General features: G+C 42.3%; 1 protein-coding gene across 3 annotated transcripts in view; it reads right to left on the bottom strand.

Annotated features, from left to right (window-relative positions):
- The window catches only part of LOC147011082 (dolichyl-diphosphooligosaccharide--protein glycosyltransferase subunit TUSC3-like), a 73,699-nt gene that overhangs the window by 45,073 nt on the left and 7,256 nt on the right, over positions 1 to 21,370 (bottom strand). For all 3 annotated transcript variants that reach the window (XM_085858756.1, XM_085858755.1, XM_085858754.1), the window contains exons 2-3: positions 7,556 to 7,725; positions 3,382 to 3,499 (exon numbers count right to left, since the gene is read on the bottom strand). In XM_085858756.1, coding sequence (XP_085714882.1) covers positions 3,382 to 3,499; positions 7,556 to 7,725 — 288 coding nt within the window. The remainder of the gene's footprint in view (positions 1 to 3,381; positions 3,500 to 7,555; positions 7,726 to 21,370) is intronic.

Here is a 21,370-nt window from a genome sequence, read left to right on the forward strand (position 1 = left end):
CAACAGAAGCATTTTAGCTCTGCCACCAAAGGTGTACCGAGGTCATGTTTTCATCCCTGTTAATAAATCATTTGAAGAAAAAAAATGAAAAAAAGATAGCTCCAGCGAACTATACCGCTGAGGTTGTTTGCATTGATCAAATACTCCCGAAGAGTACTTGAATGAATCGGGAATTGATTTTTCATATCTCAAAAATGTGTGGACGAATTCGGATGAAAAACTTGATGGATGAGTTGGGCAGGTCACAAGAACAAGCTGGTTAGATTTGGTTGAGGTCTGGATGCAGATCCAGCCCATCAGTGTGATACAAAACGTAAACTGCTCAGCCTGGCGGAGGTATGCACTCTACCGAGTGCAATTTCATTCATTGATGTTGAGATTTCGCAATGTCACTGCATTCTCCATACAAATGACCTAAGTCCACGAGGCACTCTCAATATTTATCCAGACATACCGGTGAGAATGTGGACAGAGTGTTTTTCTCACCGATGATATATGGGAACGCATTGTAGGGACGATGTTTTAGTGTACTTAGCTTCAGACATGCACACACTCACCCTTGGCTACATGGAGGCAGCCATTCCTGAATAAGTCGTGCTTGTGTCAACATGATAGTCGCTTCTGATTGGACAGGTGTCATATTGCTCCGCCAAGTGGCGGAGTATTTACTACTTTCATCAACTCCTGCCAAATCAGTAATGAGTGCTTCAAACTGACATCAATGACATAGCCTTGGACATCGGTCTCATGGAGAACTTTTAGTGTAGACCTATAGTAGTATAGTGTTGTAGGATTCCCGCCCGTCGGCGTGCGAACGACCGCGTCTAACCAATAGCGGTCGCTTCGACCACCGAACGGACAATCCAGTCGTGACTTTCTGGAACAATGTCAGAAACCAGTCACGGGTGGGTTTGTAATCCCACCACGGCCTAGTCCGTATTCTACCCGTGTGAAATAGGGTTAATCGCCGAATATCGATATACCTAAGTACCTGCGCGGGTAACCTACCGAGGGACCGTACCTTGGCGAAGGCCTGCTTGGACACGAACCGCTTAAGTGGTCCGTTCCGTTCTGGGATAACCGAGCGGGTATTAATCGCCAGACCCGATCCTATTTAAAAACCAACTATATTCCGAGTGCAAGATGAGGCAGTTCAATGAGGGAATGGACGCAACGAACAGGTTTACATTCACACAAGGACATTTATTATAATAAAGCATGTATGCAATTATACAAGCAACAAAAGCACGACAAAGGAACTATAACCGTCTACTTATTATGTACAGTCACTTGCACTTAACAGCAGTTCCTACTTATTAGACGGGCCCACGGACACACGTACACACGTACACACGTACACACGTACACACGTACACACGGACACACGGACACACGGACACACGGACACACGAACACACGAACACACACACACACACACACACACACACACACACACACACACACACACACACACACACACACACACACACACACACACACACACACACACACACACACACACACACACACACACACACACACACACACACACACACACACCCCAAGAAATGGTGGCAGAGGCCTTTAATAACGAGCTCCAGCTCAGCTGAAACCCAGAACCTATCTCGAACCTCTCCACCTCGTGTGGTCTTCAAGTTGTTCGGACCCGGGCTCCAGCGAGAGAGAGCTGGATCCAATCGCCGAGCCGCGATCCTTCCCGAGCTCCCGCGAATCCTCCCGCGCTTCTCAACACGTGCTGGTGAGATGAGGAGACGATCCTTCCCGTCGATGCGTCGCTTCCCCGAGGAACCACCTCCCGTGCTTCTCAACACGTGCTGGTGAGACGAGGCGCCGATCCTTCCCGTCGATGCGTCGCTTCCCCGAGGAACCACCTCCCACGCTTCTCCACACATGCTGGTGAGACGAGACGCCGAACCTTCCCGTCGATGCGTCGCTTCCCCGAGGAACCACCTCCACGAAGAGGTCGATGAGTCACGCCAAGCGGGGAACCAAAATGGAGAACAAAGAGTTCCACGAACCAAGAAGAAGAAGCCACCACGCGCAGCTCGAGCTGAGTGACCGGCTTAACTTAGTTCCAAACAGGACAGCTTGAAGCAAAAAGCTCTCCCGAGCCAAGCAGAAGCTGAAGCTCACGGAACCATCAAAGCAAAGAGCCTCCAAAAAGCCTCCTCCCGAGCCAGGCCTCAGCCGAAGCTCACCAAGCCAGCCGAAGCAAAAAGCTTCCGAAGGCCTCAACCCTAACCCAAGCCAAGCAGGACGACTCCCTTCAACTCCCTTCTCCAACTCTGCCCTCTCCAACTCCCTCCAACTCTGCCCACGAACAAAAGAAAAAAAAGATCTCTTATCCTTCTCCCGCCCTTCCCCCAATCCCGGCGCGACTCATGCCCTCGTGCTCCATCCCCCGCTCAGCCACGGGTGGGAGGGAGTTGACATCATGAGTGACGGGACAGCAGGGTGGTTCTTGCTCTTCGCAGAAGACGGGGAGGGATGTCTCCATTGTTCGTTCCCTAACTGTTAAATCGATCCGCAGTGCATCTAATCGATTTCTGAACATTTAAACAATGAAAGGTGAGCTATCTCGGGAACAAGCACTTATCGACTGTCTTAAGGAACCTGTATGTTGTGTACAATTAAATTCCCAAATTCGTTACAATAGATACATGTTTTTGAACATTTCCTGTTTAGCAAGTACCATCTCTTCCATGAAACAAAAGTGAATGATAGTGCAGGCCTGTGCATGGTCTATCCATCTACAAAGCTCCAGTGAATGAAAGGCTCAAGCTTCATTTGTACAAAGCACAGATCACACCCATATTCTGCTCCGGATCTGAGACATTGACATGAATAACATAAATGAAACATTGATGACTTTGATATGAGAGCCATTCGGATTATCCTGCAAATCTCATGGCAGGATCGTATCGCAAGCGTAGAAGTTTTGCGAGATCTGCCAAATGAATGACTTGGTTTCCACTCTCGAACGTACCCAGCTAATTTGGGTTGGCCATCGATGCCACCACCAAGTTAGCCATTAATCGATCACACTCTTTGCAGACCCCTCTACTGACTGGAAGCATACAAGAGGTAGACAGCGCATCAGATGGAAAGACAACTTGACCACTCCTGAAGGACATCGGTTTAACTTGGGACGATTCAATACAAATGGCACAACACAGGCAAACCTGGAGATGCCTCATTACTGCAGCTATATTGCAGCAAAGACATGCTAAATGACGACGACAATATGATGAACCTCCACGGCCACGGCGTGAGCGGCACAGCAGAACCCCCAGCAAATGATGCTACCCATAACTATGTGCTACATACAAAAGACAATGACAACATAAACCTCCTCCATACCTGCTGGAAGACATCTGGCCCCTCATCAAAGTCAACCATAGCAAAAAAAAGTCTGCTGGAGAATGAGCCAGAGTATCGCCAAGAGTTGGCAAGTATTTGCATCTCCTCACTTGCATGTCTGTTTCAAGTGTTCCAGGGAAAAAAAACAAAAACAAACAAACAAAAAAATTCGATGAAATACAACTGGAAATTCGAAACCATCTCAAAATGCAAAGCCCGGCCGCGCCTGCTTTGTACTCACACAAAACTTGACGTAAATGAGTTAAAAAAAAAAAAATTGCACATTTTATTAATTTGTGTTCTCCACCATCTCATAATAAAAGGTTTGTTGAAGATTTGATGACAAAAATGTTATGGCCTGGACATACACACCGAATCTCAATGGTAAACAAGGATTTTGATTAAAACATTTACAGCTGGTTGACCACTTCACCAGTGACATCATCCTTACAATCCTTTATTCCCCATGGGGGGTAGAATGAGATGTGCTAAGTTTCAAATTTTTCTGATCAGCAGTTTAGGAGATGTAATTTTTGAATTTAATCCAAGATGGCTGGCATTCCACATGACCTATGATGTCACAATGCTTCATTAAAATAGTCTACATGGGGGATTGCTCCTACCCTGAAAGTTGTGTCAATTGGACAAGTGGTTGCTGCTAAAAAAAAAAAAAAAGTGTTATAAAAATAATAGAGCAAAAAAAACATTTTAAAAAAAGGCCAAAAAGGAGAAGGTGGATATCTTCTGCAATCATTTTGCATCAAAGTGTACATCTGGTTAGGCTGAAAACGACCCTCCCTATCTCTCAGCTCGCACCAACATTCACTTGTTCCGGCCTCATGACAGAAGGATTCTACAGAAGCTAGACATAAATAAGCCATCCGGACCTGATGGAATTGGAAATGGAGTTCTCAGAGTGTGCATCAGCCCTTGCCATTCCTTTTGCCAAACTGTTTTGTTTCTGCTTTAGCTGAGGCAACTTCCTTTTGTCCTGGAAGATAGGCAATGTAGTGCCAGTGCATAAGAAGAGCTCTTGCTCTGTTTCAGACAACGATTGGCCCATTAGTCTCCTAAGCTGCATTAGCAAGGTTATGGAGAGTCGTCAACACCACACTGAGGAAGCATCTCATTGGAAACTACATCATCAGCGACAATCAGTTTGGCTTCCTTCCTGGTCACTCAGCCTCCGATTTACTCACATATCTGAATCACGAGTGGATGTCTTGTCTCGACAGATGTCAGGAGGGTACAATTGCAGCACTTGACATCAAAGCTGCATTTTATAGAGTACTAGATGACAAATGAACCCGTTGTGTTCCCATTGTGACAGCCGTTGATGAAAAAAATCATTAAAAAAAAAAAAAGATAGCTCCAACGAACTATACCGCTGAGGTTGTTTGCATTGATCAAATAATCCCGAAGAGTACTTGACTGAATCTGGAAATGATTTTTTAATAATTTTTTTCGTTGCCCGATTTGAACGAAACTTTATATTGTGTGTCAATGTGAAAAAAAAACGGAGAAAACAAAGTCGAATAAATTCTTGTGCATCATCTTCTAAACACAATTTTATTTATTAATGAACACGGAAGTATAAGATCAAAATGGCGATGTTTATTTTATGCTTAAAAATAAATCGTTCTTTGTCTATACTAAATGTTTGAGATTTTAAAATAAATCATTTGAAGAAAAAAAAAACGAAAAAGATAGTTCCAGCAAACAATTCCCCTGAGGTTGTTTGCATTGATCAAATACTCCCGAAGAGGACTTGAATGAATCGGGAATTGATTTTTCAATAATTTTTTCATTGTCCAATTTTAACGAAACTTGATACTGCACACCGCAGGAGAATGATGAGTATGGTTGGCCGAAAATTTTTGCGCTATCATGTACCGTTTTGGCTGTATTTTGGGAACATACAAACAGACAAGATGAGGGTTTTAGTAATATATATAGATAGATGGCACAAGGGTTTGCTGTTCAAGCTGGTTGCTAATGGAGTTGGATGGCAGCTGTTACAGTAGTTATGCAGCTACTTGATGGACAGACGTACTCAGGTAGTGGTTAATGGCCAAACATCCAAACAAACTCTAATTAATGCATCAGTACCTCAAGGAGAAATTCTTGGGGCCACCTTGTTTCTTGTCTACATTAATGATCTGTGCGACAACCTGCATAACTCGACCTGCCTCAATGCTGATGATGATACCATCTACTGCCTGCTGGATGAAGTGAATGTTACCATTTCTCTGAACGAAGACAAACAGAAGATCTACGAGTGGGGACAGAAATGGAATGTCCTATTTGCTACCGAGAAATGCAAGGTTATGTCTCTCAGTAGATGACTACCAAGTGAGCATCCTCCAGAGTTCTTCATGGGTGGCAAGCCCTTGCAGCATGTACACGAGCTTCACATACTTGGAGTCAGGTTCTCCCGGAGCTTGTGTTTCCAGTCTCACGTGAACTCAATTGCCGTTAGAGCTGGACAAAGAGTGAGTGTCCTTCACAGTATTGGTCCATACTTGGATACGCTTGGCCGAGCCCAAGTGTACAAAGCCCATGTCCGGAGCACAATGGTATATGCTCCCCTCGTATGGATATCTGCAAATGCCATGTATCTTAAAAAGCTGGATGTGGAACGTCATGCTGTACACATTATCAAGGCCCCCTCTACAGGAATTGAATATTGATCCCCCACCACACAGAAGAATTGTAGCAGGTCTGGGTCTGATGTGCAGACTGCACACAGAAGAAGTTGCAGCACTTTTGAAGACCATGCCACTTCCATCATGGATTCCATCAAGGTTCACCAGAATAAGTGCTTCCTTTGGAAGCTATGCTGTACAGTGTCATATTTGCAAGACGGAGAGTGGTCACTGGTCACTTGTTCAGTATGACCGCTCCTATATGGCTGCAGAAATACCAGTGTGGAACAATTTACCAGATGCCACTGTAGGTCACCCAACAACATCCGGGATCAAGTCTTTCTGCTCCAGAGCACACAAATATATGTCTAATACAGTGTACTTATTACTTGGCAAAAATTTTTTTTTGCCAAGTATGTTGGTCTGTAGCATTTGTCTGTTTATCACACCGATTTTTGGCCACAGTTTTCAAGCAATCGTTTTGAATTTTTTGTGTGTAGGTGACCAGCCAAGGACAGCAACACTAAATTTTGGTGAAGATCCAAATCTGAGAATTTTCCAAGTGATTCTTCACCATTGAGAGATGGGGCCAAAAAATATTATATATATATATATATATACATACATATATATACATACACACACACACACATGTAGACATTTACATATAATCACAATATCTCAAAAAGTCATGGATGGATTAAATTGGTGGACAGGTTGGGAGTGCCATTAGGAAGAATTCTGTGGTCGTATGGCAGCTTAGCTGCCGGGGTAGCTATCATTTCTTGAAGCACGACTGTGTCACTGATGCAGTGCCCCTCTACCAGTGCACACACTGGAACTGGTACTCATTTCGCCGACCTTGGAAGGATGACAGGCTGAGTCAACCCCCTGGTGTATTAATTCAGCGGCCGACGGGGCTTGAACTCAGGACCCTAGGATCCCAAGCCGCCACCCTAACCACTGAGCCAACACCAGGCTTAGGAAGAATTGATTCAATTTTGGTGAAGATCCGAATCCAGATCTGGATACGAGGATTATTTTAGATTTTAACTGATTCTTCACCATTGAGAGATGGAGCTAAAAACAATATTGCACGATATCTCAAAAAGTTGACGGATTCACATGAAACTTGGTGGACAGGTTGGGTGTGTGACAATGACTAATTGATTCGATTTTGTTGAACATCTGAATCCGGATTCGAGAATTTTTCAAGCGATTCCGTCAAAAAAAAAGGGTCAAAGAATAACAATAATAATAATAATAATGAAAATTATTTTCACAAAATTATTAATTTGTCTTCTCTATATTCTCATAATAAAGCTTTGTTGAAAATCTGATGACAAAAGCTCAAATTGTAAAAAACAAAAAACGTTACGGCCTGGACAGACAGACAGACACAGGCGTGATTGCAAAACCAGTCTTCTGCTGCATGGGATACGGGCCAATAACTGGACAAAGAACAGAGAGGAAAAGCGATGAATGCTTTGACATAACTCACAATCCGCAAACATCCAAAAAACAGATACCTGCACACGACACACTGACGCTGTGGTTCTAGGGCTGTGAACATCACCACTACAGAGTAGTTCCTAGGTGGAGACTTGATGTAGCGGCGGAATTTGTCTCCATTGAGACGGATCACTGAGCGTCGGGACGTCCAATCCACGAGCTGCTGAACCTTCTCAGAGAGTAGCATCTGGTGAAGGGGAGTGGCAGCATTGACATCGATCACACGGTGAGCCGACACATGAGGGATGAGATTAATAAATTGCAAACGGGGTAAAAGGTCCATCGGGTGGGAGAAATGATAGCAAAACAGTGCAGCATGATAAATAGTCTCCAGTGATGAAAAATCTTTTGAACTAGTGTTTTTTTGTCCACACTACAATTATTAATCAGTTTCAAAATTGCAGCCTTTCATCAAAAAAGCATGCAGTGACAATCAGTAATGGTGTCGATGCATGTTATTCCTTTCATTCTTCCATCACAAAGCCCCTTTTCGCCAACCCCGGCACTCTCGTGGACGATTCTCTTGCTCTGCATTTCAAAATTCCATCAGTATGTCCTCATTTAGTGGTGTTCACAGGCAGTCAAATTATTCTCAATTTCAGTTGATTTTGCTTTTTCCAAGTCATTGTCTCGAATGTATGCTCGCTTTGCTCTGTTCTCACCGTTTAAACTTGCCGCATTTGCACCGTTATCTGTTCACGGTCTTATTCGTTGCATTTATATGGGGCTGAATAGTCAAAATCCAACTTGTATGCATACGTGCAAGTCCACTTTTATGGCACTTGTGATAAGGCTACATTTCCCTTTCGAAGAAAAAATAAAATAAAAACTTCCCGACCCCAAGGGTGATGCCAAAAATGACACTGCTCTTGCACGTTCGTGCCATATAATGATCATAACTTCCAAGTTTGGTGATTTGCTGCCCAACCTTTTAGGGGGAGATAGCGTGATGGACAGTTTTCACCCGTTGTTTGTCTCTGTGCATGGAGACAGACAGACAGACAGACAGACAGACAGACAGACATAAGGATGAAGCAGATTACAAAATCCCCGTTTTTTTCAAAAAGCAGAAGATATGAAAGCATGAATAACAGAACATGCTGGGGCAGCCAAGAAGCGTTATGCCACATGATTACAATTCCTTTTGGACAACTGTTAATTTGACAACACACATGAAAAATGGAAAACTAAAAGGGCAGCTTGGTTTGCCTGGGGAGCAGTTTGGATGAGCTGTCGAAAGTCATATTTTTTGTGTAAACCGAGGAACAGTCTCAGATGGCTATGAAAATTCTGGTTGAGATGGCATGTCAGCAGACCAACCTTAACTGGTGACATACAGGCAGGCAGGCAGCCAACCACACATTTAATCAGCTACACATGAATAGTCAGAAAAACAAAGCAGTCAGTGACAGCCAACCAGCCAGCCCGTAACATAGTTGATCAGCAACATTCATTACAACCCTGGTGTTCAAAAATGTCATCCATCAGACGCCATTTTTGCTTTCGAACGGAAGTACTACAACACTGAAGATGTATTAGTCACAGATGGCAGAGCCTCAATGCAACCTTCATTAAATGGCAATATTAAAACTTTTGTCATCAATACCATGTCCGATGGAACAAATCTATTTTACGATCACATTTCAGCTTGTATTTGGAAGCAAGTGAACCACGCCATAAACTCTCGAGTCCAGAGTTACACCTTTCCATCCGTCCAGACCTTTGATGTTGCAAAGCCATTAGTTTCAACACAATTATGGACACTGGCATAACCTCTCCAGCCATTTCAATTCAATGCCACCCAACACACTTGGACATAGACCTTCACTCAACTACACAACGAACAGTCAAACAGTCACACCGATGGCAAAAAAAGAAGTTTCACAGACAATATGCTTTACAACTGCCAGTTACACATTGTTGTGACACACTTGGGAGTCACTCAAGTCAACAAGCCATCGGTTTTATAGCAATTCTTATTCCGGTCATATACAGGGTGGCCCAAAACTCAGGAGCCATATAAGGTTTCATTCAGCAGACCTTACGTCTCTCAATTTCTTTGTGTGGGAGCATCTCAAGTCAGCTGCCTATGTTAACCATCCCAGAAACAGGTGGGGCGTTCCATGTCAAGTGTACACATTTTTCAGCGAAATTTTGACACATCGTCTCAGATTTCACTCTTTTTTTTTTGTGCAAGTGTCTGTATCCATGGTAAAACATTGTGTCAATTTTCAGACGTGGGGGCCCATTTTAGGGCCCACTCAAATTTGGGTGCCCCTGGTTGACCCACAATCTTCCAGTAGCCATATCACAGGTTGTAGTGGTCCGATTTGGATGATCTTGGTATCAAAATGCTCGTAAAAGCGAGATCTTTCAAATCGCGTAAAGTAAAATCAATCCGAAACAGTAATTCAAAAAGTTATAGTTTGGGGCACCGTTTGACGTTGGGCTCCCGCCCCCCAATCAAACCGATGATCCCGATTTCTTTGTGTGAGAATACCCCTTCATATACTCCAACACCTCAGCATAAATTAAAATGGGATCTGAATGGGTTCAAGTGTGATGATGGTTTTATTGTTCGGGGTCCACATATCACCAATTCTTGATTCGACATTGGGCGACGTTTGCAGTCATCGTTCCAATGACGTCACCTGCTCGCTCGCTATCGAGTGCAGCCTGTGGCTGCTGGTTGCATCATTGGTTGGGACGCGGCTATGCCGCTGACGCAGTGTCCCCTTACCAGTACACTGGTACTCATTTTGCCGACCTCAGAAGGATGACAGGCTGAGTCAACCTCCTGGTGTATTAATTCAGCGGCCAACGGGGCTTGAACTCAGGACCCTAGGATCCAAAGCCACCACCCTAACCACGAAGCCAACACCAGGCTTACGTCACCTGCTGGCAGGCGACTTTATGTCTGAAATTGACAATCATCATCTCTGGACTATATATATATATATATATATATATATATATATATATATATATATATATATATATATATATATATATATATATATATATATATATATATATATATATATATATATATATATATATATATATATATATATATATATATATATATATTGTTACGGCTGTGGAAATTCGCAGAACACCATAAAGGTTCCTTAGATCAGTTATCCCGGTGAGTGTTCAGATAGGTTTCCCCACCGTTGTTTAGAGGGATTTCTTTGTATTCATCGGGCTGTGACCCTTTGAGATAGTGTTTTTCTTTCTCTATCATTATTTTGAACCGACATATCTCACCCACCATTTGAACAAACCACGACGCCAACAACACAACCACCCCCAACTACGCCACGATCGCCACAATACTACCACCATTTAACCATCTTCGCCACTACGCCAGCTTGCAAACGCCATCCTCCACAAACCACGCTCCAACCCTTTCCGCGTCGAAAGCCGTCCGAGGGCGCCAAGTAAAAGGACCAAGGAAGGAACTGCGATGACGTGTGGGTTTTTTTTAAACCGCCTTTTTTCTCCGAGGCCGGTGTGACGAGAAGGGTAAGGCGGCTCGCTCGCGATTAGTGGATACGAGGAGTGAGGCGGTCGGAGTTTAGAAATGCCCCTTTTCGAGAAGCTTCTCGAAGGAGGCGGAGCCAAAAACGGGGAGGGGCGAAGGGCGGAGCCCCAGGCTATATAAGGCGGACAGCCGCGAGCCTTGCTCTCCTCTTCGTTGGCGCTCTTCTCCTGGTCTGGCCTCCTCCTCTTCGTTGGTGCTCTTCTCCTGGTCTGGTCTCCTCCTCCTCTTCATTGGCACTCTTCTCCTGTTCTGGCCTCCTCCTCTTCGTTGGCGCTCTTCTCCTTGGTCTGGTCTCCTCCTCCTCTTCGTTGGCGCTCTTCTCCTGGTCTGGCCTCCTCCTCCTCTTCTTCGTTGGCACTCTTCTCCTGGTCTGGTCTCCTCCTCTTCGTTGGCACTCTTCTCCTGGTCTGGTCTCCTCTCTTCGTTTTGCGCCCTTCTCTTGGTCTGGTCTTGGTCTCGGTCTGTGGAGCGACCCGAACACCAGAGGCGTGGGTCGGTGGAGAGTCCGGGCGACGTACCGGAGACGTGGACGGGAGGCGCAGCTCTGCCGGCTGTGGGGCGTGAACCTGCGTGTCCGTGGAGGAGAGTGCCAGAGAGAGCTCGCCGACCAGAGGCACCTCGAGGGTGCAGGTAACCTGCTACGGTCTCGCGGGACCCGTTCGGTCTCCCAGGTCCCGTGCCATAAAGACCCAAGTGGTCCAGCCTGACCCCCTTGTCTGTGAGGGGGTCTTTTCTTGTGTTTCTTTTGGGTTTTTGAATGAATGTTGTCGTGGCGCCGTCTGTTAAGTAAAACTGTTAAGTGGCGGTGCATGTACATTCTCATTGTAGTCGGTTGTATTGCTTTCTATTTGCTTCTTGTACATTGCATGACTGACTTGCCTGTATACGTGTAGATAGTGAATAAATGTCCTTGCTTGTGAAATGTATCCCGTTCGCTGCGTCTTCTATTCCCCATTGAAAATGCCATCTTGCATCGCGGAATAATTAGTTGGGTTTTAAACACCGGTAAGAGAATCGGATCTGTCGAGGTCGGCGATAATACCCGCTCGGTTATCGCTGCAGAACGGAACGGACCACTTAAGCGGTTTGTGTCCCAAGCCGACCTGCGGCGAGGTACGGCCCCTCGGTAGGTTACCCACGCGAGTACTTAGGTATTTCGATATTCGGCGAGTGACCCTATTTCGCGCGGATAGAATGCGGACTGGGCTGTGGTGAGGTTAAACCCCCACCCGTGACTCGTTTCTGGTGAAAGTTCCAGGAGGGTCACGACTGAATTGTCCGTCCGGTGGGCGACGCGGTTGCGATTACAGGTACGCGGCCGATCGCACGCTGGCGGGCGCGAATTCGTAACAAAAAAAAATATATCTATATATATATATATATATATATATATATATATATATATATATATATATATATATATATATGGTAGCCTGGTGTTGGTGCAGTAGTTCGGGCAGCGGCTTGGGATTCAAAAGGTCCTGAGTTCAAGCCCCGTTGGGCCACTGAATTAATACACCAGGGGATTGACTCAGCCTGTCATCCTTCCGAGGTTGGTGAAATGAGTACCAGTGTACTGGGCCGGTGTATACCCCGGTTAAAATAGGTGTACCAGATCCCTGTGTTGCAAGAGGCGACCAGGGTTGCGTCAGGAAGGGCATGCGGCGTAAAACATGTGCCAAATCACTATGCGGATCATACAGATGATCCGCTGTGGCGACCCCGAAAGAAGAAGAAGAAGAAGAAATATATGTATATATATATATATATATATATATATATATATATATATATATATATATATATATATATATATATATATATATATATATATATATATAGCATCATTTGCAAAAAATTATTCTGCCTATTGATTTTTAAGTGAACATTTTTTGTATAACCATCATCGAATCAAGTTATAAATGGGCTAATCTCAGTTTTTGCATATTTTGCAGTAAGCATGGCGACTGAAGATCGAAAGGAGTTCCGAAAATACTGTTGCGATCCGTTCAGCTGCCATAAAACGAAACAACGAAAAGATCTTCGCAATGTGTCAAATGATATGTTGATGAAATTTTCTTCAAAGGTGAAAAAAGATGACAGACTTTGTACTTCGTGCAGAAAAAAAACAACTCTCAGTTGTCACCAGAGCGTATTGAAGAATCATCTTCGACCAGTTCAAAATTATCATCAGAAGGTACTATCGAAGGCATTGCAGAATCTATTTCGACAGATGAAGACGAGGAGGTTTTTGAGCGAGAAGCAGAAGTTGACCTATTAAACCAGTCATTATCGATGATAGGCGAAAGTCCATTCGACAAACGAAAGGCGGAAAGGAACCCAGGGTACGTTCCTGAAAAGCGAAGTAAAGTGGAAGATTCTGTGCGAAAGTAATTAGAACTAGTTGCTGGACCAAGCACTGCGGAGAAAACACAAAATGCAGCGTCAAAATGTGATGAAATCTGCATGCCAGAGGTGATCAAAAGCCTGAAAGAAAAATACGTTGTTTCGAGCCGTTCAGAGCAAATACATCTACTGACAATATTTGCTAGGAATATGAGCATCAGAGGGATGATGAGTGAATTCAGTTGCTCCCAAAGAATGGCTGTACAAGCCAAAAATTTAGAGAAAGAAAATGGTATGCTATCGTCTCCAAATCCCAAACAGGGTAAAATATTGCCTGACGAAGTGAAATCCACCGTAACCGAATTTTACCGAAGTGATGAAATCAGCCGAATAATGCCAGGAAAAAAGGACTGTGTGGTGGTCAGGAATGAACATGGAAAAGACAAAATTCAAAAGCACCTGGTACTAAACAATCTCAAGGAACTGTTTCAGAAATTCAGAGAAGAACCCTGGCTTGAAAGTTGGATTCGCGATGTTCGCCATGCTCCGTCTCTCAGAGTGTGTCCTGGCCGGTTCAGGCCTGCGGGACACACAGTGTATGTGTATGTACGATACATCAAAATGTGAAACTCATGATGTTTGGTTCCAAAATGCCACAGATAGCCGAATTTCCTAGCTATCATCATGTGATAGCACGCACAGTTTGTAACCCAGCACAACCGGCATGTTATTTCAGAACTTGTGAAAGTTGCCCATCAATTGAAGACTTCAAAACCGAGCTACTGAGTGCTCATGAACTAGAGGATATTGATGAAATTCAGTTTAAATGGTGGACATCCACCGACAGATCTGAACTGAGCTCCATGGTCCTGCCTTTGGAAGAATTCATGAATCAATTCTGTGAACGCACGGTGAAATTAGTGAGACATGACTTCATTGCCAAGGCCCAATCTCAGTTTCTGAACTAGAGGGGGAGCACTCGGTAGAGTGAAAAACGTCCGCCACCAATACTGCTGGGTCACTTAAGTGAACCTGATATCCTATTCATTGTAGGTCAAAACGGATCAGACTCTACTGAACCACGATTGAATAAACTAAACTTGATCGACGCGCATGTACAAATGCCAAAATATAAAATCGAAATTTTTTTGAAAAAAAAGGTGCAAAATTTCTGGGTTTTTTTTAATCGAACAAATTTTTTTGGGGGAGGGAGGGGGGTTTGGAAATCACTTAAAACATGTAGAAATGCAAAAAAAAAAAAAATAAATAAATAAAAAAAAAATCAAATTTTTTTCAAATAAAATCGAAATTTTTTTGAAAAAAGTTGCAAAATTTTCTAAGTTTTTTTTTCTCCAACAAATTAATTTTTTGGGGGTTGGAAATCACTTAAAACATGTAGAAATGCAAAAACAAAAATTCAAATATTTTTTCAAAATGGCCACCATAGCGGCCATATTGGACTTTTGGACCAAGTCCAAAATCTAATGGCATGATCCTTGGACCATACCTAACCCCCCCACCAAGTTTTGTCGAAATCCGTCCAGGAGTTTTTTCCGCAATACTGTTCACAAACAAACATACAAACAGACAGGGGTGAAAACAGTAACCTCCGTCCATCTTCGATGGCGGAGGTTAAAAATAAGAAAAACGAAATCAGTGAAGGAGAATTTGTCATTATTGGAGACTTCTCAGAGAACTATTCGTTTGTCATACAGGATGCGGCCCAAGGATTCCATTGGAACTGCTCTCAAGCGACAATTCACCCCTGGATTAACTATTTAAAATCGGACGATGGCAAATTAAACCACGATTCGTTCACGATTATATCAGAATGCAACACTCACGACGTTGTCTCAGTCCGCCTCTTCCAAAGAATGCTCATTATTGAACTTGAAATCGAGCTTTGGAAATGTAAAGAAACTTTACTTTACTATTTCTAGAAACTATACATTACGATTACTTTACTATAGACAGTTGCGCTGGCCAATGTAAGAATTGCATAGCCTTCATAAACCTATGTCGTCACAAATCAGAGTATGGTATTGACGCATAATGGCATTTTTTTGCAACAAGTCATGGCAAGGGCCCTTCAGATGGCATGGGAGGTACAGTCAAACGAGAAGCAACACATGAGAGCCTGCGTAGACCTTACGACAGTCAAATCATTTCTCCAAAAGATATTTTCGCCTTTGCTGAAATGAAGTTTGGTTACGGGACCCAAGAGGCGGATGACGAGGAAGAATGAAATCTGGAAGAAAGGTTAAAAATTACCCCTGTGCGGGAGTGACGGTCATCTCTGCAAGAAAATATATAGCCTCCTGAAGGTAGGGGAGTTTTTGCAAACTTTGAAGTCACGTGACGCGAAAACGAAAGCGAATATCGAAAATCCGGCCTGACAAAATTTACATATTGTCCCATAGATTTATATGCCACAATCAAATTCAAGATCGCTTGAGACATGTAGGAGAAGATAGATTTTGAAAATCATCATTTTCGCATTTTTTGCCAACTTTGAAGTCACGTGACACGAAAACAAAAGCGAATATCGAAAATCCGGCCTAAACAAATTTAGATATTGTCCGATAGATTCATATGCCACAATAAAATTCAAGAATGCTTGAGAAATGTAGGAGGAGATAGATTTTGAAAATCATCATTTTCGCATTTTTTGCCAACTTTGAAGTCACGTGACACGAAAACAAAAGCGAATATCGAAAATCCGGCCTAAGCAAATTTAGATATTGTCCGATAGATTCATATGCCACAATAAAATTCAAGAATGCTTGAGAAATGTAGGAGGAGATAGATTTTGAAAATCATCATTTTCACATTTTTTGCCAACTTTGAAGTCACGTGACACGAAAACAAAAGCGAATATCGAAAATCCGGCCTAAGCAAATTTAAAAATTGTCCCATAGATTCATATGCCACAATCAATTTTCATATTGATTCATATGCCATTCATATGCCACAAATCAGATTTTGAAAATCGTCATTTTCGCATTTTTTGAGAGAGAAATTGTTTTTACGTGGGTATATCCACCTGAAGTTCCAAAATCAGCCGCAATTATAATTTTGGCATGTTTTTTTGTTGGAAATCACTTATAACATGTAGAAATGCAAAAAAAAAAAGAAAAAAAATTGAAATTTTGTTGAAAGAAAAGTTGCAAAAAAAATTTTTTTTCTCTAACAATTTTTTTTTTGGGGGGGGGGGGTGGAAATCACTTAAAACATGTAGAAATGCAAAAAAAAAAAAAGTCAAATATTTTTTCCAAATGGCCGCCGTAGCGGCCATATTGCATTTTGTACCAAATCCAAAATCTAATGGCATGATCCTTGGACCATACCTAATCCCCCCACCAAGTTTCGTCGAAATCCGTCGAGGAGTTTTTTCCGTAATACTGTTCACAAACAAACAAGCAGTCATAGACTGGTACTTACGAAATAGTCAACTTGATCTCTGACCTTGTCTAATAAAAGCTGTCTCTCGAGAAGGTAGCGACGCAAACCAGAAGTTTCTACGATGATTCTGTATCAAACCATCAAGAATCGAATGTTTTAGATGTTTGACCTCACTGTGACCTTGACCTTTGACAGATTTTGACCAAAATCTAATCAGCACTAGCCATCAGCCTCCTGAATCACGTGGTGTAATTTGACATTGGTAGGTTCTTCCGTTCTCGAGTTATCTGTACCAAACCATCAAAAATCGAATATTTGACCTCAACGTGACCTTGACCTTTGACCGATTTTGACCAAAATCTAATCAGCACGAGCCATCACCCTCCTGAATCACGTGGTGTAATTTGACATTGGTAGCTTCTTCTGTTCTCGAGTTATCGTGCCAACAAACAAACAAACAAACAAACAAACAAACAAATAAAACAAGCAGTCATAGACTGGTACTTACGAAATCGCCAACTTGACCTCTGACCTTGTCTAATAAAAGCTGTCTCGAGAGAAGGTAGTGACGCAAACCAGAAGTTTCTACGATGATTCTGTACCAAACCATCAAAAATCAAATGTTTTGGATGTTTGACCTCACTGTGACCTTGTCCTTTGACCGATTTTGACCAAAATCTAATCAGTGCAAGCCACCACCCTCCTGAATGACGTGGTGTAATTTGACATTGGGAGCTTCTTCCGTTCTCATCCAAAACATTCCATTTTTGATGGTTTGGTACAGAATCATCGTAGAAACTTCTGGTTTGTGTCGCTACCTTCTCAAGAGACAGCTTTTATTAGACAAGGTCAGAGGTCAAGTTGACGATTTCGTAAGTACCAGTCTATGACTGCTTGTTTGTTTGTTATTTTGTTACTTACGAAATCTAAAGATTTCGTAAGTATATTGATGCCTTCCGTTTGTCAAAGGTCAAGGTCACGGTGAGGTCAAGCATTCGATTCTTGATGGTTTGGTAGAGAAAACTAAAGAACGGAAGAAGCTACCAATGTCAAATTGCACCACTTGATTCAGGAGGCTGATGACTAGTGCTGATTAGATTTTGGTCAAAATCAGTCAAAGGTCAAGGTCACAGTGAGGTCAAACATCCAAAAAATGATAACTCGAGAACGGAAGAAGCTTCCAATGTCAAATTATACCACGTGATTCAGAAGGGTGGTGGCTGGCGCGGATTAGATTTTGGTCAAAATCGGTCAAAGGTCAAGGTCACAGTGAGGTCAAACATCTAAAACATTTGATTTTTGATGGTTTGATACAGAATCATCGTAGAAACTTCTGGTTTGCGTCGCTACCTTCTCGAGAGACAGCTTTTATTAGACAAGGTCAGAGGTCAAGTTGACGATTTCATAAGTACCAGTCTATGACTGCTTGTTTTATTTGTTTGCTTGTTTGTTTGTCGGCACGATAACTCGAGAACAGAAGAAGCTACCAATGTCAAATTACAACACGTGATTCAGGAGGCTAATGGCTCGTGCTGATTAGATTTTGGTCAAAATCGGTCAAAGGTCAAGGTCACGGTGATGTCAAACATCCAAAACATTCCATTTTTGATGGTTTGGTACAGAATCATCGTAGAAACTTCTGGTTTGTGTCGCTACCTTCTCAAGAGACAGCTTTTATTAGACAAGGTCAGAGGTCAAGTTGACGATTTCGTAAGTACCAGTCTATGACTGCTTGTTTGTTTGTTATTTTGTTACTTACGAAATCTAAAGATTTCGTAAGTATATTGATGCCTTCCGTTTGTTTGTTTGTTTGTTTGTTTGTAGGCACGATAACTCGATAACGGAAGAAGCTACCAATGTCAAATTGCACCAGGTGATTCAGGAGGGTGATGGCTAGTGCTGATTAGATTTTGGTCAAAATCGGTCAAAGGTCAAGGTCACAGTGAGGTCAAACATCCAAAACATTCGATTTTTGATGGTTTGGTACAGAATCATCGAAGAAACTTCAGGTTTGCGTCGCTACCTCCTCGAGAGACAGCTTTTATTAGACAAGGTCAGAGATCAAGTTGACGATTTCGTAAGTACCAGTCTATGACTGCTTGTTTGTTTGTTTGTTTGTTTGTTTGTTTGTAGGCACGATAACTCGAGAACGGAAGAAGCTACCAATGTCAAATTACACCACGTGATTCAGGAGGGTGATGGCTAGTGCTGATTAGATTTTCGTCAAAATCGGTCAAAGGTCAAAGTGAGGTCAAATATTCGATTTTTGATGGTTTGGTACAGATAACTCGAGAACGGAAGAAGCTACCAATGTCAAAATCGGTCAAAGGTCAAGGTCACAGTGAGGTCAAAAATTCCATTTTTGATGGTTTGGTACAGAATCATGGTAGAAACTTCTGGTTTGCGTCGCTACCTTCTCCAGAGACAGCTTTTATTCGACAAAGTCAGAGTTTCAGTTGACGATTTCATTAGTCCCAGTCTGACTGCTTGTTACTTACGAAATCTAAAGATTTCGTAAGTATATTGATGACTTCCGTTTCTGTTTGTTACTTAAGAAATCTAAAGATTTCGTAAGTATATTGATGCCTTCCTTTTCTGTTTGTTTGTTTGTTTGTTAGTTTGTTGGTTTGTTAGGAGGCACGATAACTCGAGAACGGAAGAAGCTACCAATGTCAAATTACACCACGTGATTCAGGAGGGTGATGGCCAGCGCTGATTAGATTTTGGTCAAAATCGGTCGAAGGACAAGGTCACCGTGTGGTCAAACATCCAAAACATTCGATTTTTGATGGTTTGGTACAGAATCATCATATAAAACTTCTGGTTTGCGTCGCTACCTTCTCTCGAGATAGCTTTTATTAGACAAGGTCAGAGGTCAAGTTGACGATTTCGTAAGTACCAGTCTATGACTGCTTGTTTGTTTGTTTGTTTGTTTGTAGGCACGATAACGCGAGAACAGAAGAAGCTACCAATGTCAAATTACACCATGTGATTCAGGAGGGTGATGGCTAGTGCTGATTAGATTTTGGTCAAAATCGGTCAAAGGTCAAGGTCACAGTGAGGTCAAACAAAATTCCCTAAATTCAGGTGGAGAAATGGAGTATTTTTGCTTCGCTCGACGTTACGAGTTCGTTTTAACTTCGATTTTAATTTTGTCTTCGGTTTTTGCGATCGCTTAAAACTCGGTTGTTGAAATTCTGGTAAAAATCGGATGTTTTGGAGACGTTTTAAGATTTTATAAAAAATATTTCACTCGACGCGTCACGGGTCGTCCCATCATGCAGTGCGCTCGAGCAGACGCGTCGTTGAGTGACGTTAAGGTTTTGCGTGGAGAAATGGAGTGTTTTTGCTTCGCTCGACGTTACGAGTTCGTTTTAACTTCGATTTTAATTTTGTCTTCGGTTTTTGCGATCGCTTAGGACGCTTTAAACTCGGTTGTCGAAATTCTGGAACAGCGATGAATAACTGATATATATATATATATATATATATATATATATATATATATATATATATATATATATATATAATAAATAATAAGTCTTTTATCAGATTCTTCTGAAAAGTAATACACCTATTATCTGGCATATCCTGCTGGTACTGAATCACTTTTTTTTAAAATAAAAACAAAAAAAATGGAATTTTTATAAGAAATCTAGTTTTTGTCTGGGACTCATTATCTGCAAACCACAATGAATTCAGAATTCAAGCTCCCCTTGGGCATCTGACTGATTCATGCTTTTATTAGACAAGGTCAGAGGTCAAGTTGACGATTTCGTAAGTACCAGTCTATGACTGCTTGTTACTGAGGAAATCTAAATATTTCGTAAGTATATTGATGCCTTCCGTTTCTGTTTGTTTGTTTGTTTGTTTGTCGGCATGATAACTCGAGAACGGAAGAAGTTACCAATGTCAAATTACACCAGGTGATTCAGGAGGGTGATGGCAAGTGCTGATTAGATTTTGGTCAAAATCGGTCAAAGGTCAAGGTCACAGTGAGGTCAAACATAATTCCGTAAATTCACGTGGAGAAATGGAGTACTTTTGCTTCGCTCGACGTTACGAGTTCGTTTTAACTTCGATTTTAATTTTGTCTTCGGTTTTTGCGATCGCTTAGGACGCTTAAAAAAACTCAGTTGTCGAAATTCTGGTAAAAATCGGATATTTTAGAGACGTTTTTTGAGATTGTAGAAAAGATATTTCACTCGACGAGTCACGGGTTGTCCCATGATGCAGTGCGCTCGAGCAGACGCGTCGTTGACTTACGTTAAGGCATAATTGCGTGAAGAAATGGAGATTTTTGCTTCGGTCGACGTTACAATTTTTGATGGTTTGATACAGAATCATCGTAGAAACTTCTGGTTTGCGTCTCAACCTTCTCTAGAGACAGCTTTTATTAGAAAAGGTCAGAGGTCAAGTTGACGATTTCGTAAGTACCAGTCTATGATTGCTTGTTTTGATGTTTCACCTCACTGTGACCTTTACCTTTGACAGATTTTGACCAAAATCTAATCAGCGCTCGCCATCACCCTCCTGA

This window comes from Eptatretus burgeri, chromosome 16, assembly GCF_056783735.1.
Source record: "Eptatretus burgeri isolate ZD-2024b chromosome 16, Ebu_testis_v1, whole genome shotgun sequence".
NCBI lineage: Eukaryota > Metazoa > Chordata > Myxini > Myxiniformes > Myxinidae > Eptatretus > Eptatretus burgeri.